At 41.8% G+C, this 22,955-nt stretch overlaps 1 protein-coding gene across 3 annotated transcripts in view; it reads right to left on the bottom strand.

Annotated features, from left to right (window-relative positions):
• SH3BP1 (SH3 domain binding protein 1) overlaps positions 1-22,955 on the bottom strand; it is a 157,612-nt gene that overhangs the window by 104,033 nt on the left and 30,624 nt on the right. For 2 of the 3 annotated variants that reach the window (XM_033929913.1, XM_033929914.1), the window contains exon 2: positions 585-627. In XM_033929913.1, the coding sequence (XP_033785804.1) occupies positions 585-627 (43 nt within the window). Of the gene's footprint in view, positions 1-584; positions 628-9,822; positions 9,855-22,955 lie in introns of all 3 variants that reach the window. The other variant, XM_033929915.1, reaches the window with a different exon arrangement.

The following is a 22,955-nucleotide window of genomic DNA, read 5'->3' as shown; positions in this document are numbered from 1 at the left end:
CCTAAACAAGTACTCAGAAATTTACTCCTGCATGTCCGGCAGCCTATGAGAGGAGCTGACAGCAGATACGTAATCAGATGGCAAAGACCTTTCCACAGTATACCACCTTGCTGTTTGAGAAACACTGCCTTGAAGAACGCATCTGGCGATTTATTTTTTTGCCCACCTCAAGCTTCTACAGTCTTGGTGATCCTCTTTCTCACGTAAATGTTTCTTTAATTTATTCTTTTTATTTTTAGGGTTACCATCATAGTCTCTCTAATTCTCTTTGTCTCTTTCATTTATTATCTACTTCCTAACACTTTCTATTCCTCCTTCATTTATATATTAACTTTGCTTCAGTCCTGTGCTCTCTTTGCAACATTGAACTCTGTCTTTTCTTTTTTATGTTCTCTCGGGGAGTGCACTTTTACACTCCTATTTCTTAGATATTGAATTATTGCCTCCTCCAGCCACATCTGGCCTATGTCATCTTGAAAACTCACATACTACAGTAATTATACCATGTCACTCTCCTTGTTCCAGTTAGATTCTGCCACAACCCAGAAAGATCTCAGTTAATCCTCCAGAGAAACAAGTATTACCTGAAGCAAATCATCAGTCAGCAGATCTGTCACCTCCTGGTTCCTGCAGAAATGAAAATAAGATTCACAGATAGCCAGTAAAAGAGAGAAAAGCACATAACATAAGGGATGAGAAGGGGAACTAGAGGTTAAATAGAAAGGCACATTATTTGTTCAAGGTCATGCTATGAGCAGGGGGAACAGTGGGACTGGAACCTAGATCTTGAAGATAGGGTTGCCAACTGTATCCAGCTTTTCAAGCCAAGTACATCCAGTCCTGATTTTAACAGAGATACCAGAAATACTGAGTCCATGCAGGCAGTATGGTGGAAAATCAGGCGGTCAACCTATTCTGAAAAGCTGGAGACAGTTGACAACCTTATTTGATGGCAACTGTTTAGATTTACAAACAAACAATCTTGCAGCTTCTGTGTTCCCCGTGAATGATTCTCTTCTTTGCTTGCTGTCTTTTTTCCTCTTTTTAAAATCTCCTGTCTCTGCTTCTCCTATAACCACACTTCCTTCAGTTGTAGGTCTTCTCTCAAGCTTTTGCCATAGTTCTCTATTCACAGAAATAATGGTAGGTGCTTGGAATGCCCTCCCGGAGGAGCTTGTGGAGACAAAGATAGTAGCAGAAGTCAAAAAGGTGTGGAATAAACACAGAGGATCCCTATACAGCAAGAGGATAGGATCAAAGGAAAATAAAATACTTTTGCATTTCAAAAAAAAAAAAAAAAAGACTAAGAAGGGTCCCAAAAAAGGGCACGATAGGTACAGTACAAATCTAGCCACCTTACCAGGAAGGTTGATGAACCGTGTTCGTTCTTATTGTGTTATTGTATTAACGTCTCTCTTTTCACTCTTTATCTACTACTTTTTCTCTCTCTCTACATTCCACTTTTTCTCTTACCCTTTTTTGTTACTAATCTTATACCTTTTTACCTCTTCATTTCTTTATTTCTTTCTCTCTCACTCAACCTCTAACCTGCAACAGTTAAAAAAAAAAAAAACTACAGTACATGCTATCCCCAGACTAAATGAACTCAGTTGCAGGGGTCAGAAAGATCAAAACTAAAGCGGTCTTAAGTCACTGTATCCTTATTCTCCCACAATTAGTCAGTTGTGCTTTTGGTTCAAAAGCGTTCAACAATAAGGCAAAAAAATGGTCAAAAGTTCCGTGAGTGACTGCAGAATAGCAAAAACGCCAACTCAAATTGAGCTCAAAAGAGATATATAAAAGTGATAGTAGTGCAAAGTACCCTCAGTGTGCAGGATAAGCGACGTGAGAAAAACTCCAACGCTTCAAGCGAAAAGGTAGAGGCTAAATAGCCCCCACCTACACACCATCATGGGGTATCAAGTGTGCGTTTTGAAATTAAATAACACAATACCAAAAAAGTGCACAATGAACACAGGTGAACAGGTGAATTCACAAACTGCAATCACTCAGGGAACCCCCCAGCCAACTCCCAGCAAAAATCAGAAAAGCAACTTAGCTTGAAGAGTCTTCATTCAACATCCAGGGGTGCGGGAACAGAGCAGATGAAACACCGCAAAACCAGGTTCAACCAAGCCTGGTTTCGGGAACAAAGTCCCTTCCTCAGGAACCCATGATTCAAATATCCAAACGGACCTCGAGGAAGGCTGGAGGAGCTTCCTGGGTTCCTGAGGAAGGGACTTTGTTCCCGAAACCAGGCTTGGTTGAACCTGGTTTTGCGGTGTTTCATCTGGAGCGCCTCTTTCTCGACTCTAAGACTGTGTGTGTGTGTTTCCTGTGTGGTATTCCTACATCAACACTGGAATTTTCTATTTTCATTATATACTCATAAGTTCCATTTAAGGACAGGCGGTGACCTCATCAGTTTATAAGTTGTAACTGTGTGCAATTTTGCTTTTTATTTTGATAAACCGATTGACCCCCTGATGGAGACAGATACACCAAAACATGGCCTCTGTCGGGTCTAATAAAAATTAAAGGTTCCTTTTACAAAGTTGCAGTAGAATTCTATGAGCGTCTGAGAATTTACCTTGCCAGCCTGTGGTAGAAACAGCATAAGTTTGATCGCCCAGAACTTGAAGGCCCTTTGTGGGGTGGGGAGGGGGAGGGGTTGTCTTGCTCCTTGCATAACTTTTAGGCACCATATATAGAATTTGGGGTCAGTGAAATTTAGGTACTCAAGCCTCGTAAGGCAAGTTAGGAGCATAACTCTCAAAGGGATCCCTTTACTAAACTATATTACATTGTACAGTACTTGTTAACCGCGTAACCACAAGTTCAATGCAGTTTACAAAAGACTATTAACAATAAGCATAGTACAAATGAATTAATTAATCAGATACTTGGAAAATAGATAAGTCTTCAGCTGTGTTCCAAAATGTTTATAAGAATAAGCTGTGAGCAATAACGCTCGAAATTCTTTGTCGTGAGAGGCTGCTTGGTACACTAGTGTATGATAAGACATTTTTTACTTCTACAGCCTTGGACAGAAGGAAAATTAAACAAAGGATGAGTTTTTATGCTGTGTTTATATGAAGCTAAGGAAAATCTATTGACCAAATAAGGAGGAGCTGATCCATACATACTTTGTAGCAAAAACAACCCGGCTTAAACAGCACCCGAGATTCCATTAGAAGCCAATGTAATTCACAGTAATAGGATGCGGCATGGTCATATTTCTTCAGGCCGTAAATCAGCCTGACCGCTGTGTTCTGTATTAGTATCAGTCTCTCTAATTCTTTCTTAGTGATTGTCAAATAGACAATATTGCAGTAATCAAGAAGACTCAGTAATAGTGACTGTACTAATAGTCGAAAAGCAGCAAATTCAAAATAGGATTTAATTGCTCGTAACCTCCATAAGGTGAAATAACTTTTACGTACTGCTGCGTCTATCTGAGTCTTCATGGTGAGATACTGATCTAGAACAACTCCTAATATTTTGATCGTTGAATGAATTGTATATGTAGTTGAATTTATACTAATGGAGGATTCAGGAAGAGTTTTACTAAGAGATGCCATGAAAAATTTAGTTTTGTCAGGATTGAGTTTAAGTTTAAATTGCTGCATCCAAATAGACATCTGTTTCATTATATTTTCAATTTTAGTGGTGATCTGAGATAGAATTGAGTTAAAGGGCATTACACTAGTGATGTCGTCGGCATAGCTGAACATTACAATATCCAAACTACTCAAACAATATCCTAAGTGGAATACAAAATAGAAAATAAATACAGTACAATCATAGCTAATAAGTATCTCAAAGAAATTACAGTGATACAAATAAATCAGTACAGTGGAACCTTGGTTTGCGAGTGTTTTGCAAGACGAGCAAAACACTCAGCAAACTTTTGTCTCGCAAAACAAGTGTTGACCTGAACTTATTTAAATCTAACCTAAAAACTTTCCTTTTTAAAACTTCTTTTAATATTTAAAACCTTCTCACTTATTATTATTTTTAATTTTTTAATCAGCAATTTTAAATAATCCCTCTTTCTTTTTTTCTCAACTTCTCTCAATATGACTCTCTAAACCCCCAACCCTAATGTTTTTTCCTCTACCATATTTTCACTTTCTTCTCCTCCGAGAAACGCAATATGTAACTTTAACCTACTTTATCCCTTCCCATTGTTTCTCTAGTTTGTCAGTATTGTCTGTCTGAAGTTTTTATGTACCTCTTTTAAAGCTATGTATAGCATTTCTTTTTTAATTGTTGCTCGCTTAGTACAAAATAGGCGATTTATCAAATTCAATAAAACTTGAAACTTGATTCGCTACACGAGCTCTCACTATGGTGGCCCAAGGGTAGGTACCTGCCTGTGGGTGCTGCAGCCCTTGTAGCGTGGTGGCTTCTTTTCCCCGGGGTCCCTGTGCGGCTCTCCTCCCTCTTTGGCCAATGCCTATTCCGTTCACCAGCGCCTCCCTGCTTCTGATTCAAGCCAGCCATCCTCCAGACACATGCGCAGGACCTCTGAACTCCCCCTTCAAGCCAGCGCTGCTCTAACAAGCAGCACACTATGTACAAGCACGCAGGACGTCCTGCGTGCTTGTACATGGTGCGCGTGTTGTTGGAGCAGCGCCGGCCTGACGGGGGAGTTCAGAGGTCCTGCACATGCGTCAGAAGGATGGCGGCCAGCTTGAATCAGAAGCTGGGAAGTGCTGGTGAACGGAATAGGCATCGGCCGAAGAGGGGGGAGAGCCGCACGGGGACCCCGGGGAAAGGAAGCCACCACGCTACAAGTTCTGCAGCACCCACAGGCAGGTACCCACTCCTGGGCCACCATAGTAAACCTTGGTTGTGGAACGAATTGTTTCAGTTTACATTGTGGCCTATGGGGACATTTGCTTTGATATACGAGTACTTTGAATTACGAGCATGCTTCTGGAACGAATTATTCTCGTAAACCAAGGTACCGCTGTATGTTAAAACTACTAAGATACATCTTTAAACAGTAGCAGGGATAGGCAAGAATAGATCTTAAAGGCAGAAACAGCATACACTTCACTTATATAACACCCCCCCTCTTTTATCAAGCTTTACTGCTGGGTTACGTGAGCTAAATGCCAAGCCGTCCATAGGACTAGAATGGGTGGCTCAGTATTGAACTCGCGCTGCTTGGCAGCGCAGCTTAATAAAAGGGAGGGTAAGACAATTTTCCTCATACCAAAATATTCTGGACCAAAGACATCATGTACCAAAATTAATAAGATGTCCAGATATTTCTTAAAAAGTCAGGTCTTTAAACTTTGACAAAAAGACATATAATTCTTAATGTCTTGTATCATGACTGGAAGAAGATTCCAGAGTTCAGCCCCTTTACTTAACACAGGACAAAAAGCTTACCACAAGTTTAACCCCCTGTTTTACTAAGGTGCGCTAATCGCTAATGCGTCCATAGACTAACATGCCCGCGTTAGCGTTTAGCACGAGCTAATTCAATTAGCGTGCGCTAATCAGTTAGTGCACCTTAGCAAAACAGGGCCTAAGTGTTTCACTGTAATTTGACTGTCAGCACACTGATTACATTCTATTTAAATCATTTTTTGGGACGGGGCACATCATGGGCAGGGAAACATTAGTGAATTAGTGCAGTGGTTCCCAAACTTTTTCTGTTCACGGCTCACTTAGGGCTCCTTTTACTAAGGTGCGCTAGCGTTTTTAGTGCACGCAGGATTTTAGCGCGCGCTAAACCCGCGCTACGCTTCTAGAACTAACGCCAGCTCAATGCTGGCGTTAAGGTCTAGCGAGTGCTATTCCACGCGTTAAGGCCCTAACACACCTTTGTAAAAGGAGCACTTAATAGTTCAAAATTTTTCCACGGCTCCTTAGGTCAAACGATAGTTCTGTAATCTAATACAGACTTTCTCAATTTCTTCAAGCCAAGTACCCTCTAAATCTAACAAATATCAACTCCCACCCCCATAATAATACTTCTAACTGTAATGCAATTTCTTCCATCCATTTTTCATATACACACAATATAATATTATTAATAAATAATGGTAACAACAAAATAAAAAACACAAAGCACACTGAACGCAGAGAAAATGTTAATTATAATTTATATTTGGATTTGTTTTTCAAAGAGGTCAAGGCAGATGATTTTAAAATATGCAATGTCACCTCAGTAACAAATATAGAAAAATATAGAGCAAAATATAGACAGTAGATATAAATTCTCAAAACTGACAAACTTCGATCACTAAATTTAAAATAAAATCATTTTTTCTACATTTGTTGTCTGGTGATTTCATGAATCTCTGGTTGCACTTCCTTTTGACTGTGCATCCAATATTTCTTTCTGCCTCCTGCATGCTTCCTCTCCTCCAGACCTCATTCCCTTCCCCAACCAACATCTCTCTCTGTCCCTCCAAGAGTCCAGCTTTTCTTCCTCTCTCCTCCACCCCACTGGCAAAATGTCTCCCTCTCTCTCTCACTGTCCATCTGTCTGTCTCTCATTCTCTCCCTTGCTGCAAAGGGAGTGGGGAAAAAGAGAGAGAGAGAGATCCAGGGTGCAAATCTCTCCCAGCTCCTCTACTGCCACATCCAACATTTCACCCTCTCTCATCCCCCGGATCATGTGCAACATTTTTCACAACTGCCCACCAGCCCCATGCCCATTTCTCCTTCTATCACCCCTCTCCAACACCATGACACATCTCTCCTTCCATCACTATATCCAACATTCCTCCCCCTTGCATCCCCTTCAATCTGTCCCTCTGTTCCTTCTCTACCACCATATCCAACATTTCTCCCTCTCACACCTTTCAACCTCTTTGATTACTCCTGGCAGAATTCTGTGCATCTCTCCATCACTTCATTCTGCTCCTGGATCCAATATCTCCCTCCTTCTCCCCTTCCACCTCCTGTGTATCTCTCCCTTTCATCTATCCCCATTTCCAACACCTCTCTCTCTCACTTCCTTGTGCCATGTGTCATATCTCTCTATCCCCTCCATGTATCATCTCTCCATTCCTCTCTTCCATTATTTGCAATTTCATCTTCTCCCCTCATCGTGCATGTATCCCTCTACTCCCCCATCTTTCCTTATTCTCACCCTCCTCCTGTGACACTAGATTTTCTCCCTTTTACCTCTTTCCTCCTCCTGTGCAATCAGATATCCTTCCCCTCCTTCCCTGTCCTCCAAGGCTTGCTTCTTTGGGTCATGGTATCAGCAGTGACTCTCACATGCTGTCTGCCAATAACCCAGAAGTCTCCCCTCTGCTGCATCAGTGGCAAGTAGCATGTAGGAATTGCTGCCGATACCACAATGAAATTTGATGCTGATTCACCCTCCTAGCCTTCAATTCAATGCTGATTTGCCCCCCCCCCAACCTCAATGCTGATTCACCCCCTCCCCTCCACCTCCAACCTAAACAGCAGCAGTCAACAGGCTGCTTAGGGCTTCCCTCTGCTGCATCATCAGTGACATGGCAGAGGGAAGGCCCCAGCGGGCAGGCCAGGAGCTGCTGCTTCTGCTTTGACCCAGAAGAAACAAATCCATTCAAACTGATTCACCAAAGTGAATTGGTGAATCGATTCAAATGACTCGGGCAGCACTACTGTGTACCCCCAACAAGCAGCTTGGTACCGTGTGTTGAGAAACACTGTTGTAAAAAAAAAATGTCTAATATAAGAATAATTTGTGGCTCCCCAGGGAGACGCAGCTCACAGTTTGAGAACCACTGAGCTAGTGCATTCACATTAGCATGCACTAAGGGGGAAATTCTATGAAGTGCTTAAAGACAGGCGCCTAAATAAAGAGGTGTCTAAAGTTAGGCGCCTAACTTAATCAGTAAATTGGCTTCAATTATAAGCTTTAACAAGCTCATAAGTGAAAAAAATAAAAATGTAATTGGGTGATAGGGGCTTATCTTCTCAGGCGCGATTCTACAAAAGATAGGTACCTTGCAGTGCCTAACTCCAAAGTAGACATATTTGGAGAAAGAGAAGGACTCAGGCACTGTTAGGTACGATTCTCTAAAGGACTTAGGCTTTAAAATCCTGGCCTACGTTGCAGGCGCCTAAGTTTTAATTTGGCATGATTCTGTAATAGGCGCCTAAATGTGATAGGCACCTAACTTTTTAGATGCCATTTACAGAATTTCCTCCTAAATTAAAGCAGGAGCACATAGCATGGGAAAAATCATCAGCATGGGAGCTGCAAAAAAAAGCAGACCCTTTTTAATGGCAGCGTTAAAATAGGCTTAACACACGGGAAAGTCCTATGTTAAAGCATGCTAAGCCCATTTTTTAATGCCCGTTAGGATAAGGACCCCACATTTAGGAGCATAAGTCCTTTTCAATATCAGGCCCCAAACTGTTAAATATTAATTGCCATTATCTAGATAAATTCCAGGATCACCCTGGCTCTGCCTACGCTCCATCCTAGTGCCACTAAATAGTGCAGAGGCACCATCCGGTTAGTGCAGGGAAAAAGGAAGAGCAAGATCGAGGGTGACAGGGCCTGGTATGAAGTCAAACAAGTCTATTATTGATAAAATCGTCTCATGCATAGAAACCCATCTTGGACTAGCAAGCCCAACACAGCTACATTTCGGCAAAGGCTAAAATTAAATGATAAAAATCTGTGAATGCCAGAACAATGGAAATGCAGAGTCAGGATTCAAACTGCAGGATTCAAAATGAAAGTGCTACGCGAGACATTTTACCAATGAAGTAGACTTCTACCATACTGGTGTCTTGTTTAACTTTATACTTGCACCTATTGCCCTCAGTTTTGCTCACTGTCTGGATAGTGACTCTGAATATCATAATTAGTAGCACTTTTCTGGATAGCATGCACTGTTATCTGGCTATAAATACTTTTTAAAACTGACCCGGTTGTGTTTTAACTTTGCACCATATAGAGCCTGTGTCGGCTTCTATTGGCTTAGGAATTCATTGAAACAGTCTGTACCTACAAGGAGATTCACTGGGTCAGGACATTTACCTGAACAGAATCATTTATTCTGCAGTCCAAAGAAACGTGAATGGCCACATTTCATTAATTTATTGAAAAACATTTATATGCTTTCAACCATCAGAACAGCTCACAGTTTTACACAGTAGCAATAACATATTAGTTTTGGTTTTTTGCAGAATTGCTCCCTCCAATCCACCTTTTGCCTTGCTCTCTGCTCATGTATTAACTTGCCTTTGAAGTCTTTGATGCAGGAAATAATTGTGGGCCGAATGCACAAAGCTCCGACACCACAGTAAAAAAAACATACAATGTGGTAGGAGTGATTTTTGTTTTAATGGTGATGCTCAGCACAATAGCCTCCAAAGAGACCTATTTGAAAAGCCAAGTTTTGGCAACAGTATACAGTACATTAAAAAGCAATTAACACACATTAAGACCCTTCAAAGCACATTAATTACACCTAATGTGAAAATTTCACATCTTTTAATCATTTTAAAATTAAATGTACAATGACTCAGATCTGAGATAATCTGAAATGAAGTTTGAAAGCAATGCACAAATTCTCAGCTTAATTTTTGTAGGCGGCAGGATAGTCAATTGACTCGGGCTGTGCATGAGGCTTCTATCGCAAGCTTAAAACTAAACCATGCAGAAATCTAATGTTACGCACAGAACTTGCATTAATCAGCACACATGCATCTGTGATTGTTCTCCTATGCATATGGTAAATATTAGCCTTGCAAAAATTTATTGCAGATGGAACATTTACAAAGCTAATATTTCTTCAGCTATCACTTTTGCTTTTTGTTCAGACATGCACACATTAGAACCGTTACCTCCCATCTTTGATTTAAAGCTGCAGGTAAAGCTGTGGGTAAAAAAAAGAAAAATTAAGAATCTGAATTGTAAAGAGTGCGTGAAATCCTCTCAACCAATCCTATGCTACCCTGGACCTGGTAAAATAAATTCTTGCATTGTATGCATGTCAAAAGCCAGGGTTTCCTTCTGTGCATTGCAATGGAATCCTTAATGGTCTCATTGATTTAAATGCAGTGTGCAGCAATCCCTCTCTGAATTGCTTAGCCCATAATGTGCAAGTACAACCCACGGTAACCATGTGGTAGCTTTCTGCATCAGCCTCTGTTTGGAGGACCTAAGTTAGTAAGAAGACCCAGGGGATACTTGGGAATGGCCTAAAAAATGGCATTCTGGGTTAAAATTAGAATATTTACTTTTTTAGCAAGATGCCAGTGCAAATCCACTAGAATCCTGATCTTTTTACAGAAGTTTTACGTCTTTATTTTGGACTAGTTAAAGACAGATTGAGAGAAGAGAACTCGAAACCACCATAGAGAGAAGTGCACCGATCAATTTTTCCACAAGTCAAGGAAAGATTTTTTTTTTTTCTTTTTTAACAAATATTGAAATATATGGCAAAGGATACAAGTATGGTAACTACTTTGTTGAGAAGGAAAGGAGCAGCAGAAATAATGGGGGAAAGAGTGGGAGCCATGTCTCTTCCAAAATTATTGTGTTCAGTTTTGGAGACCGTATCTGGCGAAAGATGTAAGAAGACTTGAGGCGGTCCAGAGGAGGGCGACGAAAATGATAGGAGGCTTGCGCCAGAAGACGTATGAGGAGAGACTGGAAGCCCTGAATATGTATACCCTAGCGGAAAGGAGAGACAGGGGAGATATGATTCAGAAGTTCAAATACTTAAAGGGTATTAACGTAGAACAAAATCTTTTCCTGAGAAAGGAAAATGGTAAAACCAGAGGACATAATTTGAGGTTGAGGGGTGGTAGATTCAGGGGCAATGTTAGGAAATTCTACTTTACGGAGAGGGTGGTGGATGCCTGGAATGCGCTCCCGAGAGAGGTGGTGGAGTGTAAAACTGTGACTGAGTTCAAAGAAGCGTGGGATGAACACAGAAGATTTAGAATCAGAAAATAATATTAAATATTGAACTAAGGCCAGTTACTGGGCAGACTTGCATGGTCTGTGTCTGTGTATGGCCGTTTGGTGGAGGATGGGCAGGGGAGGGCTTCAATGGCTGGGAGGGTGTAGATGAGCAGAGATTTCGGCAGTTGGAACCCAAGCATAGTACCGGGTAAAGCTTTGGATTCTTGCCCAGAAATAGCTAAGAAGAAAAAAAAAAAAAAAATTTAAATTGAATCAGGTTGGGCAGACTGGATGGACCATTCGGATCTTTATCTGCCGTCATCTACTATGTTATATGTTAAATCTGAAGCGATACAGATTCCTAGAAGGTTCAGGCTCAATTTGAACATAAGAATTGCCGCTGCTGGGTCAGACCAGTGGTCCATCGTGCCCAGCAGTCCGCTTCCGTGGTGGCCCTTAGGTCAAAGATCAGTGCCCTAATTGAGTCTAGCCTTACCTGTGTACGTTCTGGTTCAGCATGAACTTGTCTAACCTTGTCTTGAATCCCTGAAGGGTGTTTTCCCCTATAACAGCCTCTGGAAGAGCATTCTAGTTTTCCACCACTCTCTGGGTGAAGAAGAACTTCCTTACGTTTGTACGGAATCTATCCTCTTTTAACTTTAGAGAGTGCTCTCTTGTTCTTTCTACCTTGGAGAGGGTGAACAACCTATCTTTATCTACTAAGTCTATTTCCTTCATTATCTTGAATGTTTCTATCACGTCCCATCTCAGTCTCCTCTTTTCAAGGGAGAAGAGGCCCAATTTCTCTAATCTCTCGCTGTACGGCAACTCCTCCAGCCCCTTAACCATGTTAGTGGCTCTTCGCTGGACCCTTTTGAGTAGTACTGTGTCCTTCTTCATGTACAGCGACCAATGTTGGACGCAGTATTCCAGGTGAGAGCATACCATGGCCTGGTACAGCGGCATGATAACCTTCTCCGATCTGTTTGTGATCCCCTTAATCATTCCTAGCATCCTATTCACCCTTTTCACCGCTGCCGCACATTGCGCAGATGGCTTCATCAACCTTGCACTCCCAAGTCTCTTTCCTGGGTGGTCTCTCTCCAAGTAATGCCCCAGACATCCTGTATTCGTATATAAGATTTTTGTTACCGACATGCATCACCTTACACTTATCCATGTTGAACCTTATTTGCCATATCGCAGCCCATTTTTCAAGCGTGTTTATGTCACGTTGCAGATCTTCGCAATCTTCCTGCATGTTCACTACTGTGAGATAAGAATCAGCCATCTACCTCAACATGAGTTCAATTTCTCCAGATACATACAAGCCACAAACTGAATATCAGCTGCTATCCCAAAACTCTGTTATGAGAGTTACCAAAAGAGAAGGGTAACAACTGAACAAAGCCTGGATAGAATAGAACCCTTGGGAACACAACAGGCCAAGGGGCAAGAGAAAAAAAGATTAGAATTCACCAAGACATTCATCCTGCACCCATAATGCTAGGGGAAAAGAGACAAAAAGCTTCTTCTCTCAAATCTTCACAAAACCTGCTGCTTCTGAACAGTGTTGTCAAATTTTAAACAGGATTGGTAGCCCAAAATTAGATAAACTGTAACCCAATCAAACACAGTCTTTAAAAGACAAACTCTGTATAGCTCATCTAGGTGGGGAAACAAGCATCTGTCCACTTGTTCTTCTTCACCCAGAAGTGGTAGAAAACTGGAACGCTCTTCCAGAGTCTGTCATAGGGAAAAACACCCTCCAGGGATTCAAGACAAAGTTGGACAAGTTCCTGATAAACTGAAACGTACGCCGGTGAGGCTGGACTCATTTAGAGCACTGGTCTTTGACCTGGGGGCTGCCGCGTGAGCGGACTGCTGGGCACGATGGACCACTGGTCTGACCCAGCAGCAGCAATTCTTATGTTCTTATGTGCGCGAGCGACGACTGGTCCAAACTTCCAGAGGCGTTGGAGCTGCTGGACCTGAACCTCGCCTGTCAGCAGCAGTTTGAAGAGGTGGCAAATGGCAGTGCAGTGCTGAGCCAGTGTCTGGTTCGCTTCGCTCAGCCGCTCTGTCTCTGCCGGGGCTGTTGGACCAGGTCCAGGAGCTGAACCGCCTACTCAACAACATCTCATCAGCGCCGCAGGTGAGAGAGCCAGGCAGCGCTGGCTGGCTCCCCTAGCTCCCATCGCCCCCCTCCCCCAAATAGGAGCACTACCTCCCTCTCCTACTCTTCATCCAATAGCACTGCTCCCCCTCGGCTCCCACACTCCTCAAAGCGCTGCTCCCCTTCCTCTCATCTGGCAACATTGCTTCTCACTCCACCTCCCTGTACCCTTTCCTCCCAGCACCCCCACCCCTCATCTGGCAACACTGCTCCCAACCCCTCTCCCCTTGATCCCACCAGCCCTCATGTGGCAATGCTGTCTTCCTGCCCTCCCGTCTCCCACACTCTTCAAAGTGCTACTCCCTTTTTTCCCAGTTCCCCAACCCTCCTCCTGCAACACTCCTCCCCCACCTCTCATCTGGCAGCGGGGGGTAGGGGGATGGGAGGGATAAAAAGATGCTACACAAGTGATGGGAAGGAGGGAGGGATAGAAGCTTCAAGGGTTCTGCTGCACAAGGGGATGGGTGAGAGGGAAGGAATATGCTGCACATATGGGGGAGAGAAAGGAAATAGGAAGAATTGGGGTGGAGGAGAGGAAGAGAGAGATGATCATTGTACATGAAAAAAAATAAGACCTAGTGCCTTTTTTGGGCCCAAAATTAATATAAGACAGTGTTTTATTTTCTAGGAAACACGGTAGCAACTATCCATGCAACCAATTCCAGGGCAAGCAAACACTGGCTTTCCCCATGTCTATCTCAATAGCAGACTATGGATTTTTCCTTCAAGAACTTGTCCAAACCTTTTCTTAAACACAGATATTACATTACTGTTTTCTATTCCGCCAATACCTTTCAGTTCTAGGCAGTTTACAAAAAAAATTGGTCTGGGCATTCTCATGGAGCTTATAAAATTGAACAGATAGAATGAGCTTACAAAAATTGATGGATAGCATGAGCGATGGGATCTGGGGAAGGATTTTATAAGGTTTAGTTAGATCATTTGACAAATTTTTTGAAAAGCATAGTTTTCAGTTCTTTCCTTGATGTTTTGTAGTTAGTCGTCTTGGTCAATAGCTTGGAGATGTGGCAGTCTATTTTCGTTGCTCTGGTGACTAGTAGCTAGTAATATAATTTTTTTGCTTTGTATGCATTTTACTGGGGGATGGGTGAAGAGAGCCTGTGTTCTCTTTGGTCTCGATGTGTTGTTTTTTTTTCTGATTAGGTGGTTGTTTAGATAGCTAGGACCAGTTCCATTTAGGGCTCTCAATAGGGTGCAATGGAATTTGAATTGTATGCATGCTTGTATTGGGATTCAGTGTGAGTCTTGGAAAGCAGTGGTAATGTGATCGTATTTTCAGCACGTATATAAGTCTGAAAGCTGTGTTTTGCACTGTTTGAAAAAAAAAAAAAAAAAAAAATGTAGGTGGGGCACGACAGGATGTTATGAGTAGTCCAGAAGTCCCAAGATTAGCGCTTGGACCATGAGTCTGAATTGTTCTTTTTTTAAGTATTTTCAGGTGTTTCTTAGGTTGTGAATGCCTTCTGGACCACTGTTGCCACATCCTCTGGCAACGAGTTCCAGAGTTTAACTATAAATTTCTTGAGTGAAAAAATAGTTCCTCCTATTTGTTTTAAAAGTATTTCCATGTAAGTTCATTGAGTGTCCCCTAGTCTTTGTTCTTTTTGAAAGAGTAAAAAATTGATTTATTTTTACCCATTCTACACCACTCAGGATTTTGTAGACCTCAATCATATCTCTCCTCAGCCATCTCTTTACCAAGCTGAAGAGCCCTAACCTCTTTAGCATTTCCTCATATGAGAAGAATTCCATTCTCTTTTATCATTTTAACTATTCTTCTTTGAACTTTTTCTAATTCTGCTATATCTATTTTGAGATATGGTGACCAGAACTGAATGCAATATTCACAATGAGGTTGCACTATTCTTGGTCTCATTTACCATCCCCTTCCTAAAGGTTCCTAGCATCTTTGTCTGCAAGCTGGGGAAACCAGAGTCAGATACTTGAAGTCCCTCTAATTGGCCCCTATTTCTGCTTACTGACAGCCTCCAATGATAATTGCTGCCACCAGCCCCAGTTGGAAGTGCGGCAGGATGCTGCAGTTTCTTGAGTAGCAGATTTGCAGGTTTTTGTGTTGCTTTACAATATCTGGCAGTGGAGAGATTTTTGCATTGCTGGTACTGAAATGGCATAAAAGTTTGACTATAATTTGTTTTGTATTAAACATGAGAAATCTGGGCCCAATATGTTGCTTGTAAGTTTTTTATAAGGGATTGAATTATAGTAAGTCTAGTATAATTTCAACAATGAAACATTTAGGAATTTCTTTCCTAAGTGTTCAGTGTATCACATACTGTACATGAGCACTGTCAAGAATGTCGCAATAGAGATTTTTCAATAATGGTGGAAGAAAGCCAAGATTGTTCAAGGGGAGAGAGAGAGTAAAGCATACAAATTATCCCTGTCAACTTCTAAGCAGTCTGTAGATGTTTCGGCGAATACGCCTTCCTCAGGGATCCAATGTTTTGCAACCTCACATATAAAGAATTGGACTGAAAAAAGTCTATTGTCTTTAAACATGTGAGCAAAGAACACCTCAGACAAGACCAATAGAAACAGTTTGTATAGGCAAGCTGGGAGTGTGGTAACTGAAATATCTCTCGGACTACATTGCCCATAATGCTTATCTCGCATGTCCTGGCAGAAAATAACTATAGCATTAAGGTCCTTAAGCAATACTGAATCACGCAAGGCAGTGATCTCAAACTCAAACCCTTTGCAGGGCCACATTTTGGATTTGTAGGTACTTGGAGGGCCTCAGAAAAAAACAGTTAATGTCAATTTTGCATGAAGTAAAACTCTTTATAGTTTACAAATCTTTCCTTTTGGCTAAGTTTTAATAATAATATTGTAATTTATAGCTAAAGAGACATATGATCAAGAAATTGTTTTATTTTACTTTTGTGATTATGATAAACATACTGAGGGCCTCAAAATAGTACCTGGCGGGCCGCATGTGGCCCCCGGGCCGCGTGTTTGAGACCACTGACGTAAGGCATATCTTATAGCCCTGTTACAACCAGGGCAAGGCTGTAGGAGGCATAACACTATCCAAGTGCATTAAACCAGTGGTTCCCAACCCTGTCCTGGAGAACCACCAGGCTAGTTGGGTTTTCAGGATAGCCCTAATGAATATGCATGGAGCAGGTTTGCATGTCTGGCACCTCCATTATATGCAGATCTCTCTCATGCATATTCATTAGGGCTATCCTGAAAACCCAAATGGCCTAGTGGTCCTCCAGGACAGGGTTGGGATCCCTGAGGAAGGCGTATTCGCCGAAACACGGACCGTGTAGGGTCCAGTTGGATTTTTATCAGTATTTTTTATCATTGTACTTTTTTAATTGAATTTTCATGGTTTTATATGGCAGTGTTTAATAAATTATCTCCAGAACATCTATATCCACAGTTTTGGTTTTCATCGGTGGATTGTTTTCACTGTGGATCATTGGGTCTCCCCATTTTTCTTTATTCTGTAAGACCGCTGCTCTCTTTCAGCTAAGCTGGATTCTTTTGTCTCTTCTCACTTCTTGGCCATTTCTGATCTCTGCCTGATAAGGTCATTCAAGGTGCTCCCTTTCCTCGGCCACCTAGAGCTAATCTCAGCTCTGATTAGCCTCTCTTTTGCACACACACACTCTCCTTACCTTGGTGGGTGCCTGGCAGACCCTTTGTACTGTTTTCAGTCATGCTGTAGCTCTGCTGGAATGCACTTCTAGCCACTTGCTCTCTGGCCACATGGTCCAGCCTCATGATCTAGGGCCGCATGGCAGCTTAAACCACCCTGATGGCTCTCTTTGATTAGAGGACTATAGTTTTCACCTTTATCCATCTGACCTCATGCAAGAATCATCCTGCTATCCTCTCTGGCACTTGGGCCTCTTCCCCTTCCTCCTGCTCTCTAAACCTCACCACCTCTTTATCATACTGGAACAAGGACGCTGTGCCCAGAGGGAATCTATTAATCTATCCTCTGAGAAGATTCTACTACTGTGAAAATTCTACTAAAGCATATCTCAGAAATTATTAGAAGTATCTGCGTGTGTATCAGCATTGGGGGGAGGGGGATTAACTTCTGCTAAAGTGTAATCTAACATCTGGGATTTGGTTATACAAAAGCAGCAAAGATAGTTTGTACATTGCTTTGAGTTTTGTGATAGAGGCAATTGATACATGTCAAATAAATTGAGAAAAGTGGATATCTCTGACAGAGCTCTGTTCAAACAAGTAGTGAGGGAACATGTACGGGAAAGGCAGAGATATTGACTCCAGTGTATAGTTAGTCATCATCTGAGCACTAGTGACCATAAAATGGTACAGTTTTGACATAGCTCCTAAGCAAAACAGGATCACAACAGGAATGTTAGAATTACTGACTTTGGTAAAATGAGGAAATACTCAAAGGAGAAGCTGGCAGGCTGGGAGGAAATACATGAAGTTGGAGAGAAAAAAAAAAAGGACTACATTTTGAAAGGAAAGTAAATAAAAATAAGAGGAAAAAGAAATCATTACAGTTCTCCAAACAGGTGACTACATAAATTGGAATTAAAAAAAAAGGACACATCTCAAAAAGATGATCATAGGGAGGAACAGCCAATAACGTTGAGAGACTCTGACAGACTGCCACCCTCCTATGTACCCCTTTTTATGACCTATCTGGATCTTAGCCTTTGTGAAATTTCAGCAATTATCTCCCCCTTTGTACCCCATTACCTTATGACCAGTCATGTCCTTAGTTTTTGTGAAATGTCTGCATTGTGAATGTCCTTATGTAACCCATCCTGAGCTTCTGGGAGGACGGGCACAAGTGGAAGAAAAAGATAACTAAATAGGTAAGCAGGGTGATGAGACTTATACAGAAACACAGAAAATGATGGTAAATACTATGGGCTCCTTTTATGAAGGTGCACTAAGCGTTTTAGAGCACGCACCTGATTAGCGCGCGCTAGCCACAAATCTACCACCTGCTCAAAAGGAGGCGGTAGCGGCTAGCACTTGGCAATTTAGCGCACGCTATTACGCATGTTAAGGCCCTAACGCGACTTCATAAACGGAGCCCTATATTGCCTATCCTAGCCAGTCTCAACCCAGTTCTCGGGGCATACTTAATCCCATCGGGTTTTCAGGATATCCACAATGAATATTTATGAGTTAGATTTGCATGCAATTGAGGCAGTGCATGTAGATCTCTCTCAAGCACATTCATTGTGAATATCCTGGGTTAGGAATGGCTGGCTTATCCAGTCTACCCGACCATAACAATTACTAATCTTTACTATCTCTTTCTCTCCTTTGGAGATCCTCTGTTCTTGTCCCATGGTTTTGTAAATTCAGAGAAAACCCAAAAAACTGTGGAGTGACGATGTTCCTAAATGGACTCAGGGGTCGAAACGCGGACCGTGTTGGGTCCTATATCCCTAGCGGACTAGGTCCTTTAAGGCTTTTATGTGGATAACCTATTTTTATGAGGATGAATTTATTTTTATGTGGATAAATTAATTTTATGTGGATGATTTCAGTGTACCTTTTGAACTTTGACACTTTCAAATAAAGTCCATTTAGGAACATCGTCACTCCATAGAGATTTTTTGGTTTTCTCTGGATTTTCTTCTCTGTGGATATTTTGGGGTCAATTCCTTTTGTTTTTTGCTCGTTGTTTTGTAAATTCAGAAACAGTCCTCATCTTCATTACTTCCATAGGGAGGTCGCCGCATGAGCAGACTGCTGGGCATGACGGACCACTGGTCTGACCCTGCTGCGGCAATATTTATGTTCTTATTCCATATACATCCCCTCCTATTCTCTGACAAAGATAACTCTTGCATCTATCCCCTTTCATCTTCATCATATACCCCCTTATTCCAGAGCTTCATTTTAGTTGAAAGAGACCTGTTTATGATCCTGTACATTTATGCCACAGAGCTATTTAAAAGTCTGTCACATCTCTCCTCTGTTGCATTTCTTCCAAACTAGACATATTGAGATTTTTAAGTCTGTTCCCATACGCTTTATGATGAAGACACTAACCATTTTAGTAGCTGCCTTCTGAACTGACTCCCATCCTGTTTATATCTATTTCAAGGTGTGGTCTCCAGAATTGCACACAGTACTCTAAATGAGGTCTGACCAGAGACTTATACAGAAGCATTATCACCTCCCTTTTTCCGGAAGGCCCTGCAACAGCCCAGCGTAGCACATTGGCTGCAGGCTCTTTCAGAACCAGCTCATAGAAACATAGAAACATAGAAATAGACGGCAGATAAGGGCCCACGGCCCATCTAGTCTGCCCACCTTAATGTCCCTCCCTTACCTTTGCCCTGTGAAGAGATCCCATGTGCCGATCCCATTTGGCCTTAAAATCAGGCACGCTGCTGGCCTCAATCACCTGTAGTGGAAGACTATTCCAGCGATCAACCACTCTTTCAGTGAAAAAGAATTTCCTGGTGTCACCTCGTAGTTTCCCGCCCCTGATTTTCAACGGATGCCCTCTTGTTGTCGTGGGACCCTTGAAAAAGAAGATATCTTCCTCCGCCTCGATGCGGCCCGTAAGATACTTGAACGTCTCGATCATGTCTCCCCTCTCTCTGCGCTCCTCGAGCGAGTATAGCTGTAATTTGTCAAGCCGTTTTTCGTATGGTAGATCCTTGAGTCCCGAGACCATCCGGGTGGCCATTCTTTGCACCGACTCCAGTCTCAGCACATCCTTGCGATAATGCGGCCTCCAGAATTGCGCACAGTATTCCAGGTGGGGCCTTACCATGGATCTATACAATGGCATAATGACTTCCGCCTTACGACTGACGAAACCCCTTCGTATGCAGCCCATGATTTGTCTTGCCTTGGACGAAGCCTGCTCCACTTGATTGGCAGACTTCATGTCTTCACGGACGATTACCCCCAAGTCTTGTTCTGCTATCGTTTTTGCTAGGATCTCGCCATTAAGGGTATAAGACTTGCATGGATTCTGGCTGCCCAGGTGCATAACTTTGCATTTTTTGGCATTGAAGTTGAGTTGCCATGTCCTAGACCATCGCTCCAGTAGGAGTAGGTCGTGCATCATGTTGTCGGGCACTGAATCTTCGTCTGTTGTGCATTTGCCCACTACATTACTCAGTTTGGCGTCATCGGCGAATAATGTTATTTTACCTCGAAGCCCTTCTGCCAAGTCTCTTATAAAGATGTTGAATAGGATTGGGCCCAAGACTGAGCCCTGTGGTACTCCACTAATCACCTCCGTCATTTCGGAGGGGGTGCCATTCACCACCACCCTTTGGAGCCTACCTCCAAGCTCGTGTATGGTAAGCACGATGCCGGTCAGTGTGGGGGAAGAGGTGGGCAGCAGTGCCAATCATCTTGGGCGTAAAAGGAGGAAAGCAGCGCTAGTGGCCTTGCGCAGTGGGGGAGAGGGGGGGGGCGATTTGCAGTGGAGGATAGAAGCACCGGTGGCCTTAGGAGGAGGATTTGGAGTGGAAGGCAGCACTGAAAGTTGTCTTGGGGCAGAGCAATTTTTGTTTTTGCTGATTACTTTAGAGTGCTGGTTGGTAGAGTGCCAGTTAACAAGGATTCTACTGTACCCAAATCCATAACCGCACATTATTTAGCATTAAATTTTAGTTAAAAATGTTCACCATTCCTCAAGCTTTGCTAGATCCCTCCTCATGCTACTCACAACTTCCAGGATGTCTATCATGTTTCATATTTTGGTATTATCCGTAAAGAGGCAAACTTTTCCTCAAATCCCTTCTGCAGTTTTGCTTACAAAAATATTGACAAGAACGAGGCCAAGAATGAATCCTGTGGCACACTTCTGGTAATGTCCCCATCTCAGAATGAACTCCCATTTATCAATACTCTTTGCCACCTTCCATTCAATCAGTATCTGTTCCAGTCAATCACTCTAGGGCCCATATCAAAACCGTTCACTTTATTCATAAGATGCCTATGTGGAACCATATCAGACCTACAGTAAAACCTACAGTAAAACCTTGGATTACAAGTAACTTGGTTTGCAAGTGTTTTGCAAGACAAGCAAAACTTTTGATTAAATTTTAACTTGATATACAAGCAAGGTCTTGCAATACAAGTAGATACAGTAGACACACATCACAACTGAGCCGATGGTTCTTCTCTCTCTGACACTGCAAGAGTGTAATGACTGTTCTAAACAAGCAAAGTCTTGTAATACAAGTACATACAGTATACACGTGTCACATCACAACTGATTCGATGGTTCTTCTCTCTCTGATGCTGAAGGAGTGTAGTGACTGTTCTAAATGAGTGAGGTCTTGCAATACAAGTACGTATAGTATTTTGTATTAAAGGTTTTGGGTTGTGGAATGAATCTTCTGAGTTTACATTATTTCTTATGGGGAAATTTGCTTTGATATACGAGTGCTTTGGATTACAAGCATGCTTCTGGAACAAATTATGCTTGCAAACCAAGGTTTGACTGCATAACACATCTAGTGCTTTTCCCAATCCAATTTTCTAGACATCCAGTCAAAGAAATTGATTCGAGACTTACTCTGGTAAAACCATGCTGCCTTGGATCCTGCATACCACGAGATTCCAGAAACTGCTACAGTATCCTCTGATTTAACATAACTCCATTAATATTTATTCACCAGTTTTTTCAGCTATGTCAAAGAAAGAAAAAAGTACTGTACAGTATAAATAGGCAAATTTAAAATACACTTCTCCCTCCGTTTTCGCTGTGATAGGGGATTAACAGAATCGCAAATACAGAAAAACCGCGAATAACTTTTTCATATGTTATTCGCTGTTTTCTATTAAAAACCATCGTGAATATAGTGAAACCGCAAATAACATGGTGGGAGACCTGGTCTGTTCCTGAAGGAGAGGCAAAACATGGTGAAGAAAGTGCTAGGAATCAGCGATTTTCTCTATAGACGCTTGGAATAAGTGATTTCTCTATGCAAGCTGATGTAATTTGGGGGGAGGAGCCAGCAAGCTAAAAACCGTGAATAATCGAAACCGCAAATACGGAGGGAGAAGTGTAGTTCAAAGCACTCGGGGTGACAACAACTATATAGTCTCAATATATCACCACTATAATATTATTCCAAAGATAAATTATTCTGAGGTACAGGACCTTCAGAGGCAACTTCTTTATGGGAACTCGATTCACCTAGTAATCATCAGTCCTTTTAGTTATCCATTCTTTAGATCTAGATTAGAATGCAGTGAAGAGATTCACAGTAAAGAGGATATGCCTTGAAACAACAGTGGACAAAACGTGAATTCATGTCGGCAATAATCAGCTCCCTTCTAACTCAAGCTTTGTTGAAGTTAAATAATCTACACTTTAGGAAAGCTATTTAGAATTTGTATTCATATTTATAAGTTAAAAAATAAGGATAAAAAAAATAAGATAACTAAAAAGATTGATGACGATTACAAGGTGAATTAAGTTCCCATAAAGAAGTCACCTCTGAAGGTCCTATACCTGGGAATAACTTGTATAAATATTGCTAATAGCGGTAATGTATTAAGAGGCTGTAAAGAAAGAGGAAAGCCAGAAGTAGAATTATAAGATTAAAAGAAGAAACAATGTGGATGGTGGCAATGAGAGAAGGAACGCTTAACAAGTAGTTGTGGATTTCTCCCCCCCCCCAAAGTTCATTGAAAACAACCTTGAAAAAGGATCAAAAATTCACATGGGAGTGAAATAGATAGACAGAAGACAGCAATTATGTGGAACTTGTGAAAATGAAGGTGGACAAAAACAGAGGCCCAATGAGATACATCCCAGGGTGCTAAGGGAGTTCATGGAGATTCTGTTGGACCATCAAAGGATAGGTACTATAATAATAATAATAATTTATCTTTGTATACCCCCATACCATAATT

The sequence above is a fragment of the Geotrypetes seraphini genome, chromosome 2 (genome assembly GCF_902459505.1).
Source record: "Geotrypetes seraphini chromosome 2, aGeoSer1.1, whole genome shotgun sequence".
NCBI lineage: Eukaryota > Metazoa > Chordata > Amphibia > Gymnophiona > Dermophiidae > Geotrypetes > Geotrypetes seraphini.
Note: the sequence above shows the minus strand (reverse complement) of the source record. Positions and strands in the feature narration are given on the sequence as shown.